The following is a 16,733-nucleotide window of genomic DNA, read 5'->3' as shown; positions in this document are numbered from 1 at the left end:
AGGTAAGAGGCCACCAATCAATGTGTCTCTCTCACAACAATATTTCTCTCCCTCTCCCTTCCACTCTCTCTGAAAACAAAAAAAATCAGTGGAAAAAGTATCCTCAGGTAAGGATACAAAAAAAAAATTTTGAATTTTATTCTATGTTATTATAAGTCAATAAATCTGACAAGGCAAAAATTAAAATAAATGACATGGGCTCACTATCTTAAAAATTCTGACAATGATTTACATTATGAAAGTACTAATAAAAATATAGTGCTCAAAATAAAGATTAAAACTAAAACCTGGGATTGTTACAGTTTTAAAATCATTTTTATGCATATTACATCAATTGATACTTACCTATCACTCAAAAATAGTGAGGAAAAATACTGAATTTCAGTGACTAGCCAACTCACTGAAACACTCCATACCCCAAGGAAGTAACTAGCCAATAGTGAGGAACCAACCAAGTGGCAGAGCCAAATCCAAACCTTAATTTCCAATGTTTTCTCTGTCACTCTACCACACTATTTCAACTTTGTAATATCTATGTACAACAAACACTGTTGTGCCCTTACTATCTTCCAAGCTCTGTGTTTGTTAAAGGTTTTACATTGTAATACCATTTAATCCTCATAACAACCCTCTACAAGGTAGATATGTATTTGTCCCTTCATTTATAGGACACTGCAATACTGACAATGTAATTTAAAATAGCTTACTTCTCCATCACATACTACTAGGATTTGAATACTGATCTATTTGACCAGATTCTATTCCTTTATATAGTATCTCACAAGGGTTAAATAATTATTATTACAGCAATGGATATTAACTTATCACAGCAGGTCCATTTAAAACAATATATTTTCCTTAACTTATACTGAAGAATGTAGGAACAGGATATACAAAGGTAAAATCTCATGTACAACAATTAAAAATATCTGCATAACAAAAATATTTCTAAGCCTCATTTTATATCCTGATACTTAAATAACATTACATACCACAGCATTACAATAAAAAGCTTTGTAGTTCACTGCAACAGAAATTAATCTATTAATATTATATAATTTACCCTATTTTAAAGAGAGCACATAAAAGAAGATACCAATTTAATTTTCCACCATGAATATATACCATTGAATATAACTTAACCATGATTTTATTGTGGCAAAGACTAGTTTCCAATTTAGTTTATTTATTCAACACATACTTGCTAGGCAGTTTATGTAACAACTCTACCCTTCACAGCAACCTGAAAAGTTAGGTATGATTATCTTCCAATTTGGTGCTGGATACAAGGTAAAATTAAAAGGAACATAAAATCTTTGTAATATGGACATCATTTTAGCCTATATAATAAAACCCTCATATGCAAATCGAGCGAACTGCAGAACGACTGGTCACTATGACATGCACTGACCACCAGGGGGCAGACGATCAACGCAGGAGCTGGTCAATGGTCAATGTGCTCCTACAGGTGGAGCGCTGCTCGCCAAGAAGCCGGGATCATGGCTGGAGAGTGCAGAGGTGGTGGCAACAGCCTCTCCTGCCTCTGTGTCACTGTTAACGACACCTGGGGGGATGTCCACGAGAGGGCGCAAGCCAGGCTGAGGCCCTCCCCCACCCCAAGTGCACAAATGTTGTGTATCGGGCCTCTAGTAAGTATATAAAAGGAGTCTTAAAATAGATCAGCATTTGAAAATCAGAAGGGAAGTATCCAATATCTTTTATAAAACTTTGATTTAAGTGCTTTTAAATGTGATTACATTAAGGGTATTTCATTTGGGATTCTTCCAAATTGGTCAACTGGGCAAATCATGAAAATTTGATAGGCTGAGGAACTATTTTCAAAGTATTAAAATCTATAACTTTCTAAGAAATGAGCTACAATTATATGTTCACGTTTTAAAATTTCTAAGATTTCTCTGTCTAAATAAACTTTTTGAAATTAAAATAATCAACAGTCCTGAGAATAATAATAATCACATCTCTTCTGCATGTGAAAAATGTTTTCATGCCTAACTATGACAAAAATATAGTGGATAAAATGCTATGAAAAGCCCTTAAGCATGAACATATTGGAGTAAATCTGTTTTCACAAATTGTGGAATTAATTAATATTGAAAACATTTACAATACGTACTTTATGATACATCAACTGAATTGTGTATAATACTTGAAATTTTCATATATATAAATTAGTCATGTCCACCCTGGGTGGGTAGCTCAGTTGTTTAGAGGATCGTCCCCATATACAAAGGTTGTGGGCTCCATCCCAGGTACAGGCACATACAAGAATCAACAAATGAACACATAAATAAGTATAACAACAAATTGATGTTTCTCTCTCTCTCTCAAATAAAATAAACATTTAAAATAATAGCGGCCGGAGCTCCAGTGGCGCAATCAGTTAGCCTGCGGTACTTATAAAATAATAAATTAGTCATCTGCAAATGTTTTCAAATCTTATACTATTAATAAAATACTTTAAATTTACGTTACAATAATTTTTCTTATTTATTCTATTTCCATTACTCTTTGAGATGTTTTCTAAGCAAAGAAATAAAAGGAACATAAAATCTTTCTAATATGGACATTTTTATCCTCCATAAAGATTAAATTACAGATCAGAAATACAGAGCATAGGAAGGAAACATCAATACTACAAAGGTAAATGAAGAACTCAAAACCAAATTATTAAAAAATACTTAAGCCTACTGAGTAATACTAGCTAAATTGCTATCATCTTGAATTTCTCTGTCTTTGAAAAAAATTCTTACATAAATTGTGAAAAAAAAGAAATAATTTATGTCAAAAAATCTTTGTACCATATTTGATGGCCAAGAATTTCAAATACAATCCAATAAGTGAAGAAATATTATTATGCAAATAAGCTTAAGAGAGGGCAATAAGGAGAATGGATTCTATTTTTCCCCTAAACAAAATAAATTTCAAATGATCATTTTATCTGATTAGAAGAGAAAATGACTGGACATAAATGTCAAAATATATGTAAGGAAAACTTACAGGATAGCAAATATCAACTGGTAGTTATTGGGGAATATTGCTCTTCTCCAAAAAAGACCTAATATTTAATTACCATGCAATTCATCTAAAGTACCATCATTATTTAAGCCTATTAAAAGCTTATAATATTTCAAGAAGTTGCCAGAGACCTTTCCAGATCATTTAAACATGTCAGCCCACAATCTAACTGTGGATGCACATTTAAAAAATTTATTAACAATAAACTGATAGGAGTATTAATTATTAGCACTTAAGAAATGGTCATATTCTAATTGATGAAATCACCTTAGCAGGAACCTAGGCTACAAATCTGTATTAACCATGTACACCCTTCCTTCAATTGAGAGACAAATCTGTTTCCCATTGGATTTTTAAGTAAGATATTCCTACAAATTAATCATACTGACAAATTAAACCATCAAAATTGTCAAATATTAAAATTTTAAGGAACACCTCAAACTGTGTGCTGCCAAAATTCACAAATATATTTACACAGTATTGTTAAGTTTGTAAAAAATAAAATATTCCTTATTGAATGCCACCAATGTTTCAGTATTATGTGTCAAAATACATTTGAATTTATTAATAGTCCACAAATATAGGATGATTTAAATCACAAGTTAACATTAGAAATTAAGATGAGTCTGTCATTTTAAACCACCAATGGTTGCACACTGTCTCCAGACAGCAGAATTTCACTGCCTATATCAAACAATCTAAAGGTAGATGAAGTACAATACCTCAGTCATGTGTTTCTTTTGGAGGACCTGGTAACATTAGAGAACTAGAAGTTTGATAGTATTACTACCAAAAAATTTTAAGTAGATTTATGTAACAATGAACAAATATATATATATGTACATATATATATACATACACACATATATATATAAATGTATTGTTAATTTCCTAGCAACTTAATTGTTTTTGATGTGCAGTTCTTTGCAGTTAATATTTTCAAAAGAAAAAAAATATATCCTGGTGACTTAGCATAAATTTTAAAATATTATTTTAAAGTAAATAAAATAATTTATTTTTATTTCCCCACGTATATAGAATTAAAAACGTTTTCAAATTTTTTTAAAAATCCAAACCACATACACTTCTGAACACTCAAAAAACACTCATGTCATATATTTAAAATAATGAGTAGATCTCAGCCCAGGAAAACATTTCAAAATTCCCAAAATACCCATGCCTATTCTTTCATAACAAAAGAATATAGAGACATAATGGGGGAGGGAATCTAATTTATAATTATACATAAAACCTAGTACGCTTTCAAAATGCTCAGACAGTAAAATTGGCAGCATAAATAATTTAAAAGATTTAAAAGATATTTATAAAATTGTCCTGAATTGCAACCTGATTGTATAAGCAAAAGCGATGTTCACATGATGCTACACATATCATTTATGACCATCAAATTGTTACTTATAGTTGCTTGGCTAAAATCAGGATTCCTGCCTTCTTCCAAACAATTATTCATATAATTTATATGTAATATACATTAAGTCACAATATAAGACAGAAACTCAGGTATCAAAGTGAAGATGCAAAAAAATAAGGTGATTGATACCCAAGTAATTTTTCCTAGATATATTTTTACCATAAAAAATTCCCTAAAATATCACTTTCTAATTTTAAAGTTAAAGATTACCACTGCCTGACTTTTAACATCACAAAAAACACTAATACTTAAGTTTTATTGACTTTTTACATACTTCTTCCTAAGAATGTATCTAGATATATTCTTCTGAAGAATACAAATACATATATTTAAAGAGCATTTTTATCACATGTCATTTTAATATTGTTCTTTAGTAAACACATAATGTGTAACAGAAGATTAAAGCAAGTCTTTAATAATCAATTACTGTACACTGGAAATGGTTTGCTCTCTATAAAACTTTTTCAGCAATATAACATTTCTAAATTTAGTGGCTATAGGAATGTTTATCAATATATAACCATTTAACAGCTTAAATTTGGATGTCTTGTGGTTCTAAATATTTAATTAATAAGATGTCTAATATTTGAATATATTAAAGGTAAACACAGAAAACCAAATTATAACAAGGTGTGATCAAAGAAGAAAAGGGCTATTTTTTTCATTCATCTATAAAACAAATTTATGAGATCGTAAAGAACAATTTAACAACCTAAAGAAGGTTCAAAGGGGGGAAAGCCAGGGCCTGACAGAACTAGATCTGTCAGTGATTTCAGTCACTCTGCAGAAAATGTGGTTTCATTGTGCAACATAAAGTAGGAGGCATAAAATTCAGTAGCCTGTCTGTGCACTTCTATTTATGTATTTAAACCCTGTTTCAATTCACAGATTATGCTGATCCTTCCACATATAAACAGCCAATAATGATGGCCAGGCCTTTAGGAAAGGAAAACACACACCACACAGCAAGGTCAGGAAGCTACCAAGCACTACAGGACAACAGATCAAAACAGAATGGTTTCATGTGTTTCTATTGTTTATATACTTAATTTGGAGATGATATTCCGTAGGGAGAAAGGCGGCTGTAAATATTACCAGGAACATGCAACATAGTATCAAATAAGATATAGACTTTTCATGCAAACAGACTATTTCCTGCATCTACTGTCAGTCAACCTGTAGTAGTATATTGATAGCCATTCACTGAATTCTTTTTAACTTAGATGTCAAGACAAAGTAAACCTCTTCACTCTTAAATCCCTTTACGCCTATCTAAGAATTACAGAGAATAGTTCTTTAACTTCCTTTAATGAAATGATCAAACTTGCAAACTGTAAATTATCTTTTTTACTATAAAGAGATTAAGTAACAGAGATGAGTGGATTGAAAGGGGATGAGGTATTAATTTGTTTCTGCGTAAAAAATTTAAAATGAGAAGCAATAACATTCTGCTTGGTATTTAGCATCTTAAAAAATTACAACACACTATAAGGAATGGTGGAAATTTACCCTGAAGTAGCAGACTAGCACATTTTAAACATACAAGCTAGAGCCGCCTCTGGCCACATGTTTTTTTAGTTCAGTCTCTTAAAGAGACAGTATCCTTGGACATAAGCCCTACATGAAGCACATTTCTAAAATGTTTGATTACTAAGCATCCACTCTTGTATTTCTGCAAATCCATACTAGGCTTAAGGTGTTCTACTTTATTTTAGTGTAAAATCAAATTATTTGGACTTACATGTATAAATGTCTACCGGACAGGCAGAGATGAACAGGAAAAGCTATTGACGAGAGATGTCTAAAATACAGGGACCTACAGATTTCCAAAGCAAACTATTGTGTCGTGTGTTTTTAAAACTTAAAACGGCCGCCGTTTCTTCATTCATTTACCTACTCATTTACTAGGCGTAGGCGACAGAGTACATTGTAACGAATAACACCGGAAGCTACACCACTGCAATTTCACTGTCGAATGAAGAGAGGGAACTTGCTATTAAAGTCAACAAGCACCCAAGCAGTAAAATTTCATAGATTTCATTTTCTGTTTAGAAAAAATACTCAGGAAGAGAGCCGTACATATACCCTAAAAACTGCATTAACTCGTGACTAGAAGGAAGATTTTTGTCTTTCAATACACCCAAGGGCACATTATTGTATAGCCACTGACAAAACTACTTTATCAACTCCACGTGGAAAAAGGTGAAGGGCGGCGGGGGAGGGGGGGGGGGGATGGCTTACTTGGTGTACGAATACATCGACTGGAATATCCAAGGGTCTTCCCTCTCGGTTTATCATGGAGATGAATCCAAATCCCATTCGCACATTGAACCACTTACAGTGGCCAGTTCCGTGCAAAACCTGGGATTCCTCCTCTGCCTGCTGCGGCAGCTTCCCGGGCTCTTCTCCACCACCTTTGCTTGCCCCGCCTGAGTAGAACAGGACAAAAAAGTCAGTTAGTCTGTATTGCCATACAGCTCATTGAAAGGGGGGGGGGGGGGGGGGAGGCTGGTTAGGGGCAGGGAGGGGAAGGAGAAGGAAATAAGAAAACGCGATTAAATGGCTGATTCCTACTTTCCTTCTACAGAAAATATTTAAAATGAAAATAGTTAAAAAGGGAAGCGGGGGAGGGGAAGCCACACTGTTCTATCGATCACATCCACTTGCACGGTTCTGTACAGACGTGTCCTTTTTCATTTAACTCCATTTTTTTCAGGCACACATTACAGTACAGCATGAGATACTTTACTTGCATATTGCTGATTTAACACTGATCCCATTCACAAAGAGAAATTTTCAGCGAAACTCTTCTCTCGGGCGGGCACCAGGAGGAAAGAGAAATCGCGAAGATGGTTAGAACTAGTTTAAATGCACATGCGGCGGCAGCGAATCCGGGGTTATCTGCAATGTGCATTCCCCTCCCCCCATAACTTTCAATTAAAGTTGGGGTGGGATGGGGGAGGGGGCAGGTGTATAAAAGTTTTCTTGGGCTCACTAACTGAAACTGCGCTTAATCACACTCAAACAATTCAAACAATAGCCCACTGAAAGCTTTTCAAGTTGTGAATCAGTGTGGGCGGTACAAAACATTTTTGGAGATCTGTAACAATAGGTTGCAGAAAGCCCCCTTGCGCGATGGAGGGTGGGGGAAATGCCCAGTATTGGGGTATAACCAGGAAGGGGGGGACGGGCAAGAAGGGTGGGAGAGGGGGAGGGGGAGAGAAAGGAAGAGAGAAAATCACAGTAAAACAATAGAAAAGAAAATTAACCTTCGGCCATGTTGCCCAACGGGCCCTCTGCTCCAAACTCGTGAGATGAAAACTTTCCCTTTGCAACGGAGTGATCTTCTGCATCAATCTAACATCTTGATTTTGTGCGATCACAAATTTAGCTCGCATGGTCTAATGTGCTTTCCCTCTTTTGATTTTTTTCTCTTCTCTCTCCAGTTTCTGGCCCCCTGAGCACACGTGACTTTGTCAATTACATGCTTTCTTGCTACTAATTTCACCTCGGATCCTTAAGGGGCTGGCAAGAGGAAGAGATAACCAATCGCCATTTCATCTATGCTGACATCAAAATAATTTATGAATGAACACGAAAAACTCAAACACGTTACCTTAAAGACAATTTGGGACGCTTCCTTACGATAAAACAGAATGCTGATTTCGTGCTTTTATTTAAACACAATGGAGGTTCCTTGTGAATCGTTAAGAAAAACAGCACAGTCATATATGTGCACACGCGTGCCTTACACATAAGCCTGTCCAAATAATCTCATTTAGGGGGAAAAGAGCCATTTAAATAAAGCAACTGAGGTTACGCTTTTTTCCCCCTTAAGAATTCAGCAGCTCGACAGCAGCAAACCGGCTTTGGACACAAATCTCCTATTTAATTCAGTTCTTAGAGAATATATAATTTACAAAATATCTAATTAAACCTAATTACATCCCCATGAAAGTTCAGATGATAATATACACCTACAACAAGACAAAAGCACACTATTACCTGAATGTGCCCTGAAATCTTTCAAATTCAAAATAAAATCCTACTGGAAAAATCGCTATCACCTTCATGTAGTCAAATTGTGTTTACGCTTATCAATTCCCAACATTTTGGAGGGGGTTGGTAAGAAACTGTACTTCACAGGTTTCTCCGCCATCTCTTTCCGGGGGGAGGAGATGTGATTAATGACTTCCTAAATAACAGCCCAGTTTTCCAGCTTAACATCGAGTGAACCTCAATCACTGGCGATTGTTCCCCAAGAGCAAGACGAGGTAGGGCAGGGAGGGGGAGGGGTGCGCCAGGCAGGGAGGTGAAGGGGGCGGCCAGTAGAGGCGGCTGCAGAGCTAGAGAAAGAGGTGGGGGAGAGAAAATCGGGCGCTGGTGGGGGGAAGGGTAAAGAAAGAGAGGCAAGTGGGAGACAAAAAGGTAAATTCATAGAATATTGACTGGACCGTGACATTTTACCAGTGGATAGAAGAGTCGAATAAATGAAAATTTAATAACGGATTAGGCTCCTACCCCGTTTCGCCCGCCCCAGTTTCAAAATGCTTTCCCTTTACCTTTCAAATCGGTTCAAATGATTGCTGATTACTAGATACTGACACCAATATTACCGCCCTCATGGAACACTACAATAAATATTATAGATCAAATAGAAATGACTTATTTCCTTTAAAATATAAAGCATCACCCGTTTTTCAAACATTTAAACGCACCACTACTCTTTCCCCCTCCCCACCCCCCATTTTCTTAAACAAGCAGTTTACAGAGAAACTGTACAGATACCACTTCCCTTAGGCAACGCTACCGAGTTGACCCTCCCCCACCAAACCCGCAATCCCCTCGGGTGTCTCCTAACATGTCCACACTGCTAACTCTTAACACTCCTAACCAACACTGTTTCACACAAACTGAAATGCAGGGAGCCTGAATCCAAGACCTTCTGAAAAATCCACATATGGCATCTATGCACACCTCCTCCTCCTACTGAACAAGTAAATATAAATGTATACTAATTGGTTCAGATCTGAAATAAGTGGATATATATGTATATATATATATAAGTATATATAAGTATATATATATATATATATATATATATATATATATAAGTATATGCTATTTTAGGCAGTCTAATGGTAAAAGGCTTCAATAAAGACAGATGAATTTGTAAAGACTTTTTGTCTGTTTGTTTATTTTGTTGTTTCCCATGAAAGGGGGTATAAACCTTGGTAGGGAGGAAAGAAAAAGCATGAAAATCCAAATGATTTGGAAGGAGTAACAAAAGCTCAAAGCTCTCAAAAAATTATTGTTAACAAAACATTTACTAGGCATTATTTTTAATAAAAAAGCAACTGACCTATAATGAAGTAACTTTAACAAGGGCATTCATTCAAGGTTAAACATTTCACATAATACAAAATAGAAAATACTAAACTAAGTCATGTGCCTTTTAAAAATATTTTAAATGACAGATTTACTTTAAAAAATCAACATCTGGGTAACAGAAAAATAATCTGGAAAAGTATGCATGTAACTTGAGGGGGAAAGCTATTATTCATGTAAACCCAATTGTCATAAAATTCACAAGCCAGTACAGTTTAGCTGTCACTGACATACATTTATAGTACATGATATTTTATCTATAAGTTTGTCTTAATTAGAAAAGTTTAATAAAATCCAAAACTATAGGTGGATTCTGAATCCTTGTTTATCGTTAAATTTGATGAAATTCAAACCTACCAATACACAGCTTAAAAGTGTGAAATACCATAACTGAACCACACAGTATGATATGAGATTCAGTCTTGCCTGATTGGGGGCCTCCAGTATTAGTGGAATTAAGGTAGGGTTCACTGGACTGGTCACTGGTGTCAGAGGTTATCGACTCATTCATTTCCTGAGAGGGACATCAGCCTTTCAAGTTGTGTGGAAGGCTTTTTCCAACTGGGAACTCTGAGAAATCCTCTAATGTTCATTCACAAAGAATTTAAGGCAACTGCATTTACATACCTGGGGGTTGGGTAAAAGAAAGGGGGAGAGAAGGGAAGAGGAGGAGGAGGAGGAGGAGGAGGAGGGAAGGAAATTTGGGAGAAAAGTGAACAGAGACACTAAGAAAATACCACCATTTCAGGGATATGGCACTATCTTTTACATAGATTGGTCTTTCCTTTCCCCCACCCTTGTCTTTTGAGCCTAAGATCCTTTTATAAAACTGAACATAATCTCTTTAAGCTCAGAGAAAGCGTCTTTCACATAAAATGGTCCTATGAATCTCCTAGAATGCTTTCCAATTTGTCACCTTCCTGAAGTCTTCTGGTTTTAATTTTTTTCTCATTTCCTACTTGATTTTAGTGCCAGAAAGACCTGTGCTTGACTCAAAACGCATGTTTTATACTTGTGAAAGCCAAATGTTTCCGTAAGTTGATTTATCATAGTTTTTCCAAAATATCTTTAAAATGAGTTCAAATAGCTACATAGATTTTTAACGCACTGGGGGTAAAAATCAAGTAAATAATCTATCATGTGCCCATTGGGTACCACAATCTAAGGCTTCTACATTTAAAAAGCAAAGTACACATGTTCTTGGCCGGTTTTTCGTTTAGTTTTGTTTTTAATTCCAACAGTGCAATGCAAGGAGCCAAAAGAGGTGCCACAGCCACCGTCGTTGTTTTCCCATAAGCGATGAGTGACCTTTATCAAAGCAGAAACAATGCTTAGGTTCTTAAAACTAAGAGGGGGGGCTGTAACACTGCTGTGAGCGACTCCACCGGGGCTCTTCTCCCGGCAAATGCGCCGGGGTCTGCAGCCCCAGTGCTGCGTTCGCAGCTCAGTAATTTCACGCGCAGTTCGCGCCCCAGGGTCGCCGAGACCCCCGGGCCAGCCGAGCAGCCCTTCCCTCCACCTCCATCCTCCCCAACACTTCCTCTCCCTTTTTCTCGTCACCTTCCCCTTTATTCAGCACATCACCACCTCCTCTTTAGAAGTGGAACCCTTCCGAAGAAGGCTAATGATTTCTCACTAATTAATGGATTTTTACATGTGTCCTCCCGCCCCCCTTTCCCCCAGAACACGAAACAAAGGAAACCCTTGCCTTTACCACTATGGAAGGCAACCCTTGCAAGGCACAGTCTACTACTTTTACTGCATTTCCAGATATATCGTTTATAATGTGATCCCTTTATCTGTGAGATATCAGTCTCGGAAATCTAAGATAAGTGAAGTCAAAGGGGAAGGAATCAGGAGAACCCCAGAAAATGACCACTAAGCCCTTACTCCCCCCACCCCCACCCCCATCACCACCCCGGCATTGCCTAAAATGCAAAGGTCTTCAGACTCCTGGCGCCGGTACTTTAGGGCAGCCACGAAAACAGCGCCCTGCGCCTTTGGAGGGTCAGAAAAAGCCCTCGTCCGGCAAGGGGGCGGCCAGGGGCGATTTTAGGGAACCTGCTCTCTGGCCTTGAAGATGGTGGTTTCCAGCTCAAAAGTTGCACATCAGGCAAACTGTTCCCGATCCCTCCTTCCCATTGAGGTTTCAGCGAACTACTAAGCAAATAACTTTCTTAAAATTCTTACAATACGGAATCAAATGAAAGAGTACTCCGCTGGGTGCCTTGATCTTATAATAAAGGCACTTCAGAATATGGGGGCATTATGTTTTTTGTTTTCAAAAAGCAAAATTCCGTTATTTAATTTCCTTATCTGGAAGGAAAATTCTCTGGATTTTAACACAATTTTTCCCACTTGAGAATTTTTACACAGTTGTAAATCTCTTTAAATTTTTTTTCTTAAATATCTTAACACATTTCCCTAGGTATAATTAAATAAAATTATGGAAATACAGGAAACTATTAGCACATACTTTAAATTTTCCAAATTGCTTTCACACTTCAAAAAACAAACACTTGCAAATGTTTCCTTCTTTTTGACCAGCTATGTTTCAGTATTTATAGCAATAAAATTAATTCAGAAAAAGGACATTATTTTAGGAGCATCCATTTTGTAGAAAGTTTCCTTGAAACAACTGAAATAGAAAAAGAAAATCCTGTTCTATTACCACACTCCCCCAATAAAAAGGAAAAATAAACATTTTTTTCTTAAATGATTTTAATGAGGACAGAAATAGGTTAGAAAAACCATTTTGTAATTAGCTCTCCATTATTTTGCCCAGAATAGCACACAGGCAGCTTCATGTTTTATATGAAAAATGAGCCAGTATTTTTCACCTGCACCAGTTGAACGTGTATGTTTCATAATTTAAACATATTTTTGCAGTAAATATTGTCTATAAATGACACTAAAGAATGTAAACATGTATTCTTTCCCCTCCAAGGCAATGAGTGAAAGTTGATTATAACTTAATCTCATCAAAAGAAATAAATGAAATAAGAGAGTGGACTGTTTTCCAAGTATTTATTTTAATATTTCCACTTTGGCTTTATTTGGGAGAAGGGGTCACGTGTATGGAACATGGGAAGGAAAAGAACAGTAGGGGAATAAAAGATGAGGGGAGTGGGAAGAAATCAGGTTTTAAAGATGCCTGTGTGGGAAGCAAATCTGTGGAGAAAGAACATCCAGCCAGAAACTGGAAGCCAGAGTTCTGGTCCCACTTGCTGACCTTGCTAATCACTAAGATTCTCTGGCCTCAGTTACTTCATTTGCAAAGTGAGGAGAGACTGGACCAGTTGATGTTCAAGTATTTCAGCTTAAATGTAATCCCTGGCAATAGCCATTCTTTTTGGTGAAAGTGGATCCTCTCCCAAACAACCCTTTTTAATCACAAGGAAACACAGACATGAAACTTTATTGCAGTCACTTAACACATTGGTGTTAACATTATTTCCCAACAGAAAAGAAAAAGGTTATCTGGACTGTCTCCAGTTTGCCCCCACAGAAAAACCACAATCTACAGTTATCAGAAACTAGTTGGTAAATTAAAATATTGTAGCAACTTTTCAGAATCTTCTTTTTCATGATACTCATTAGAGCATCATCTCCATGTCAAAGGATTCACTCTAGAAAAAAGGAAAGTGTTTGTCAAATGGCAATGCCTAGCAGTGGTTTCCTCATTAAACTTTTTGATCCCTACTATTTTCCTCTTGCTACCTACAATCTTAAATTTGATAAGCTAATAACAGAATAACATCTTTTTACTTGTATTATTTAATGATCAGAAACTTTGTTATAGCATAGCTTTTAAATGTATTTTCATAGTAATATCAGTCAATTGAGCCAAGATATTAAATTCATCAGAGCCAAAAATAGTTAAGTTTTCAGAAAATAGTTATGTACCCAAAATCTAGGTTTATAGTACACCTAAATAAATGAAAAAATATATACAAAAAAAAGTCCAGGCTTAAAGTGTTAAAAGTTCAAATGCCTCATTATTGCAGTATAATAAGGAACAAATATGATACAAGTTCATGAAAATCAAAATAAATGGAGGCTTTCCTAGACTAGTGAATTTCCTAGACTAGTGGAATTCTGAAAAAATGTGCTATTTATATTATGGTAACTTATTTGAAAACAGTACCAACTCTCTATCTTTAAATTAATTCAGCCTATGGGTGTTTTGAAAATGAACAAACTACAAATAATCTTCATTCAGCTACATAAGCATATAAATATCTATTTTGCCTGAGTTATGAAAAAAAATCACAAAATCCAATGCTGCTAAAATCAGGAGGAAAAGGAGTTAATTAGGAGATTTCATCTAAGCATTCTGGTGGAAATATCAGTTTATAGGACAGAGTTAGCTGGAGTACAATGGGATATGGTGCCCATCTTGCCAAAGTGAATTTCTGAAGGCTGTCAAGTTTCTTATATGCCTCTAGTGATCTTCTCAAACTTAAGCAAATTATTTATTTGAAGAAAAGAAAAAAAAAAGAGACTAACCTGGGGCTGATGAAAACTGGTTGAATGACCTCATCATCTTCTGAAAAACCTAAAACCAGAAAGCTCAAGTTAGAACTACATTAATTGCCTATTCAATTGCCTCTTCATCAGCTTAATTGCTCATTAGAAAGCAATAAAATGCCTACGTTTTGACTCTGTGAAGTCAAATTTAAGACTCACCTAGCAATATTAGAAAGATAACCAATTGGCATAAACTTGCCTTTCATTACTATTAAAGGACACTGGCTTAAAATTAACATTTTAAACAAGACCATTAAGATGTCAAATATCCCGATTTCATCAACAATGCAATTACATTTTAAAAATATTTCATATTACATTGTAATTCAAGAATCCCATTTAAAAAATGTATTTTTATTGATTTCAGAGAGAAAGGGAGAGAGAGGAAGAGAGAGAGAGAAACATGCATGATGAGAGAAAATCATTGATCCACTGCTTCCTGCACGCCCCCTACTGTGGATCTAGCCTGCAACCCGGGCATGTTCCCTGACCAGGAATCTAACCCAGAGCTCCTGGTTCATGATGCCCAAACACTGAGCCACTGGGCAAGAAATCCCATTTTTTATTAACAGTTAAGAATCAAGCTAACCTACAATATTGTGCTTCTTAATGGACTTATTTGTCTATTCTCTTCATATATGCTTTAGATAGAAGATAAATCATGAGAACCTAATTGTGGTACTACAACATTGATATTAGGTCTCTCGCTGTTACATTCAAATATCCTTTGGGAAAAAATTACTTTAGTAGTAATTCATTTAATCATTAAGTATATTTAATTAAAGTATGTAATACGCATTAACCCAGATTTTAAAAAGCAACAGTTTTTGTTTAAAAATATGAACAGTTTCTGAAATATCTAATATATCTGCTAGCAGATGTCACAACACAATAAAACTTGCAAAAAAGACTTTACTCAGTGATGGAATATAGCAATTGGAAGAGAAACTCCTGATAGCCACTGAATTATCATTTTTATCCTCAGGTTAGTTATTAAAGTTTGGAAAATAGATCTGTTTGAACATGTATCCACTCACCTTAACTAAGGGTTGTCTTTGTTCCCTGAACTAAGTTTTACATGCTGTATCTACTATTTCAACTCTCACAAAATAAGCCAATATGTGTAAGTTCTTTAAGTTGCAATTTAATTTTCTTCTCAAAACTAAATGTTGCCCTGGTAGGTGTGGCTCAGTTTGGATGGAGCATCATCCCATGCACCAAAAAATTGCAGGTTCCATCCCCAGTCAGGGCATGGACAGGAGGCAACCAGTCAATGTTTCCTCTCACATCGATGTTTCTCTCCTTTCCTCTTTCTCTAAAATCAATAAACATATCCTCAGGTAAGCATTAAAATTAAAAAAAAAAAAAAAAACACCAAATGGAGGCTTTTCCAAAGTTCAGAGTTATTCTGAATGTTGACCCAAGATTCTTCTTATAAAGGATGACAATCCCACTGAGTAAAATTTGAATAGAGGAAGAATGTGATCAAAAGGACATGAAACTCTACATTAAATCCTGTGTTTACAACCAAAAGACAGATGATGACAGACCCTAATATTAACAAAATTCATTATAACATTTAAAATAGAGCTTTCCTTCACATTAAGGCTATATTAAGTTTTATTTTGCACACTAAGTTTATGTAGGGCTTTATCTAAATATTACACATAATTTCTGCAAAACCATAGGTCATGTTTTTTCTATTCTAATAGCCCACGGCCCATGCTTAATTTTCTCTACTTATATTTACAGAAAAGTTCAAACCAACATATTCTGAAGATGTAGAAAAGCAATCAATAGAGTTCGATAAAATTTTTTAACTAATTCAGATGATAAATTACTATAAATGGTAGCTTTAAAAGTAAAAATCAAATGGCATAATGTTATTTAAGAGCTCTAACTATGAGCTTTCTGGGTTTAAAAAAAGGCAATCATTTGGAATGATAAAGATGTTCACATTTTTCACTGTCCAAACTTAGATATGATGGTGTTTTTTTATTGTTGTTATTTATAGTTTGAATATCCCCTTTCAAAGGAAAAGATGGAATTATATCACAGACATTGACATATTTCACTGATGTTAATGTTATAAAATTTTTCAAGAACAAAAGTTAGTAAAGAATTAAGTTTAAATATGAATATTATACTCCATCCAATATTTACTGAACAATTATAATAAGAATGAAGTAGGTAAATGTTACATAGAATATTTATAATATTAAATGTTCATATAGCTGACTATTTAAAATGAAATAACAATTAAAATAATTCCTTAAATGGATGAATAATAAAAAACCAGCTATTTGTAGTTTTATACATGGCTGTATTTATTTAATATTATACTTTG

The 16,733-nt window shown here is 35.2% G+C and overlaps 1 protein-coding gene across 2 annotated transcripts in view; it reads right to left on the bottom strand.

The window, feature by feature from the left end:
* LIN28B (lin-28 homolog B) overlaps window positions 1-16,733 on the bottom strand; it is a gene marked incomplete at its 3' end in the record, with an annotated part of 96,031 nt that overhangs the window by 72,357 nt on the left and 6,941 nt on the right. The window contains exons 2-3 of one of the 2 annotated variants that reach the window (XM_081094714.1): window positions 14,366-14,414; window positions 6,710-6,897 (exon numbers count right to left, since the gene is read on the bottom strand). In XM_081094714.1, coding sequence (XP_080950840.1) covers window positions 6,710-6,897; window positions 14,366-14,402 — 225 coding nt within the window. In that variant the 5' untranslated portion in view covers window positions 14,403-14,414. Of the gene's footprint in view, window positions 1-6,709; window positions 6,898-13,355; window positions 13,486-14,365; window positions 14,415-16,733 lie in introns of those variants that run through there. The other variant, XR_013996184.1, reaches the window with a different exon arrangement.

Source organism: Myotis nattereri (genome assembly GCF_964212035.1).
Source record: "Myotis nattereri genome assembly, chromosome: 6".
NCBI classification, from domain to species: Eukaryota; Metazoa; Chordata; class Mammalia; order Chiroptera; family Vespertilionidae; genus Myotis; species Myotis nattereri.
This window is presented reverse-complemented; position numbering and strand designations above follow the sequence as displayed.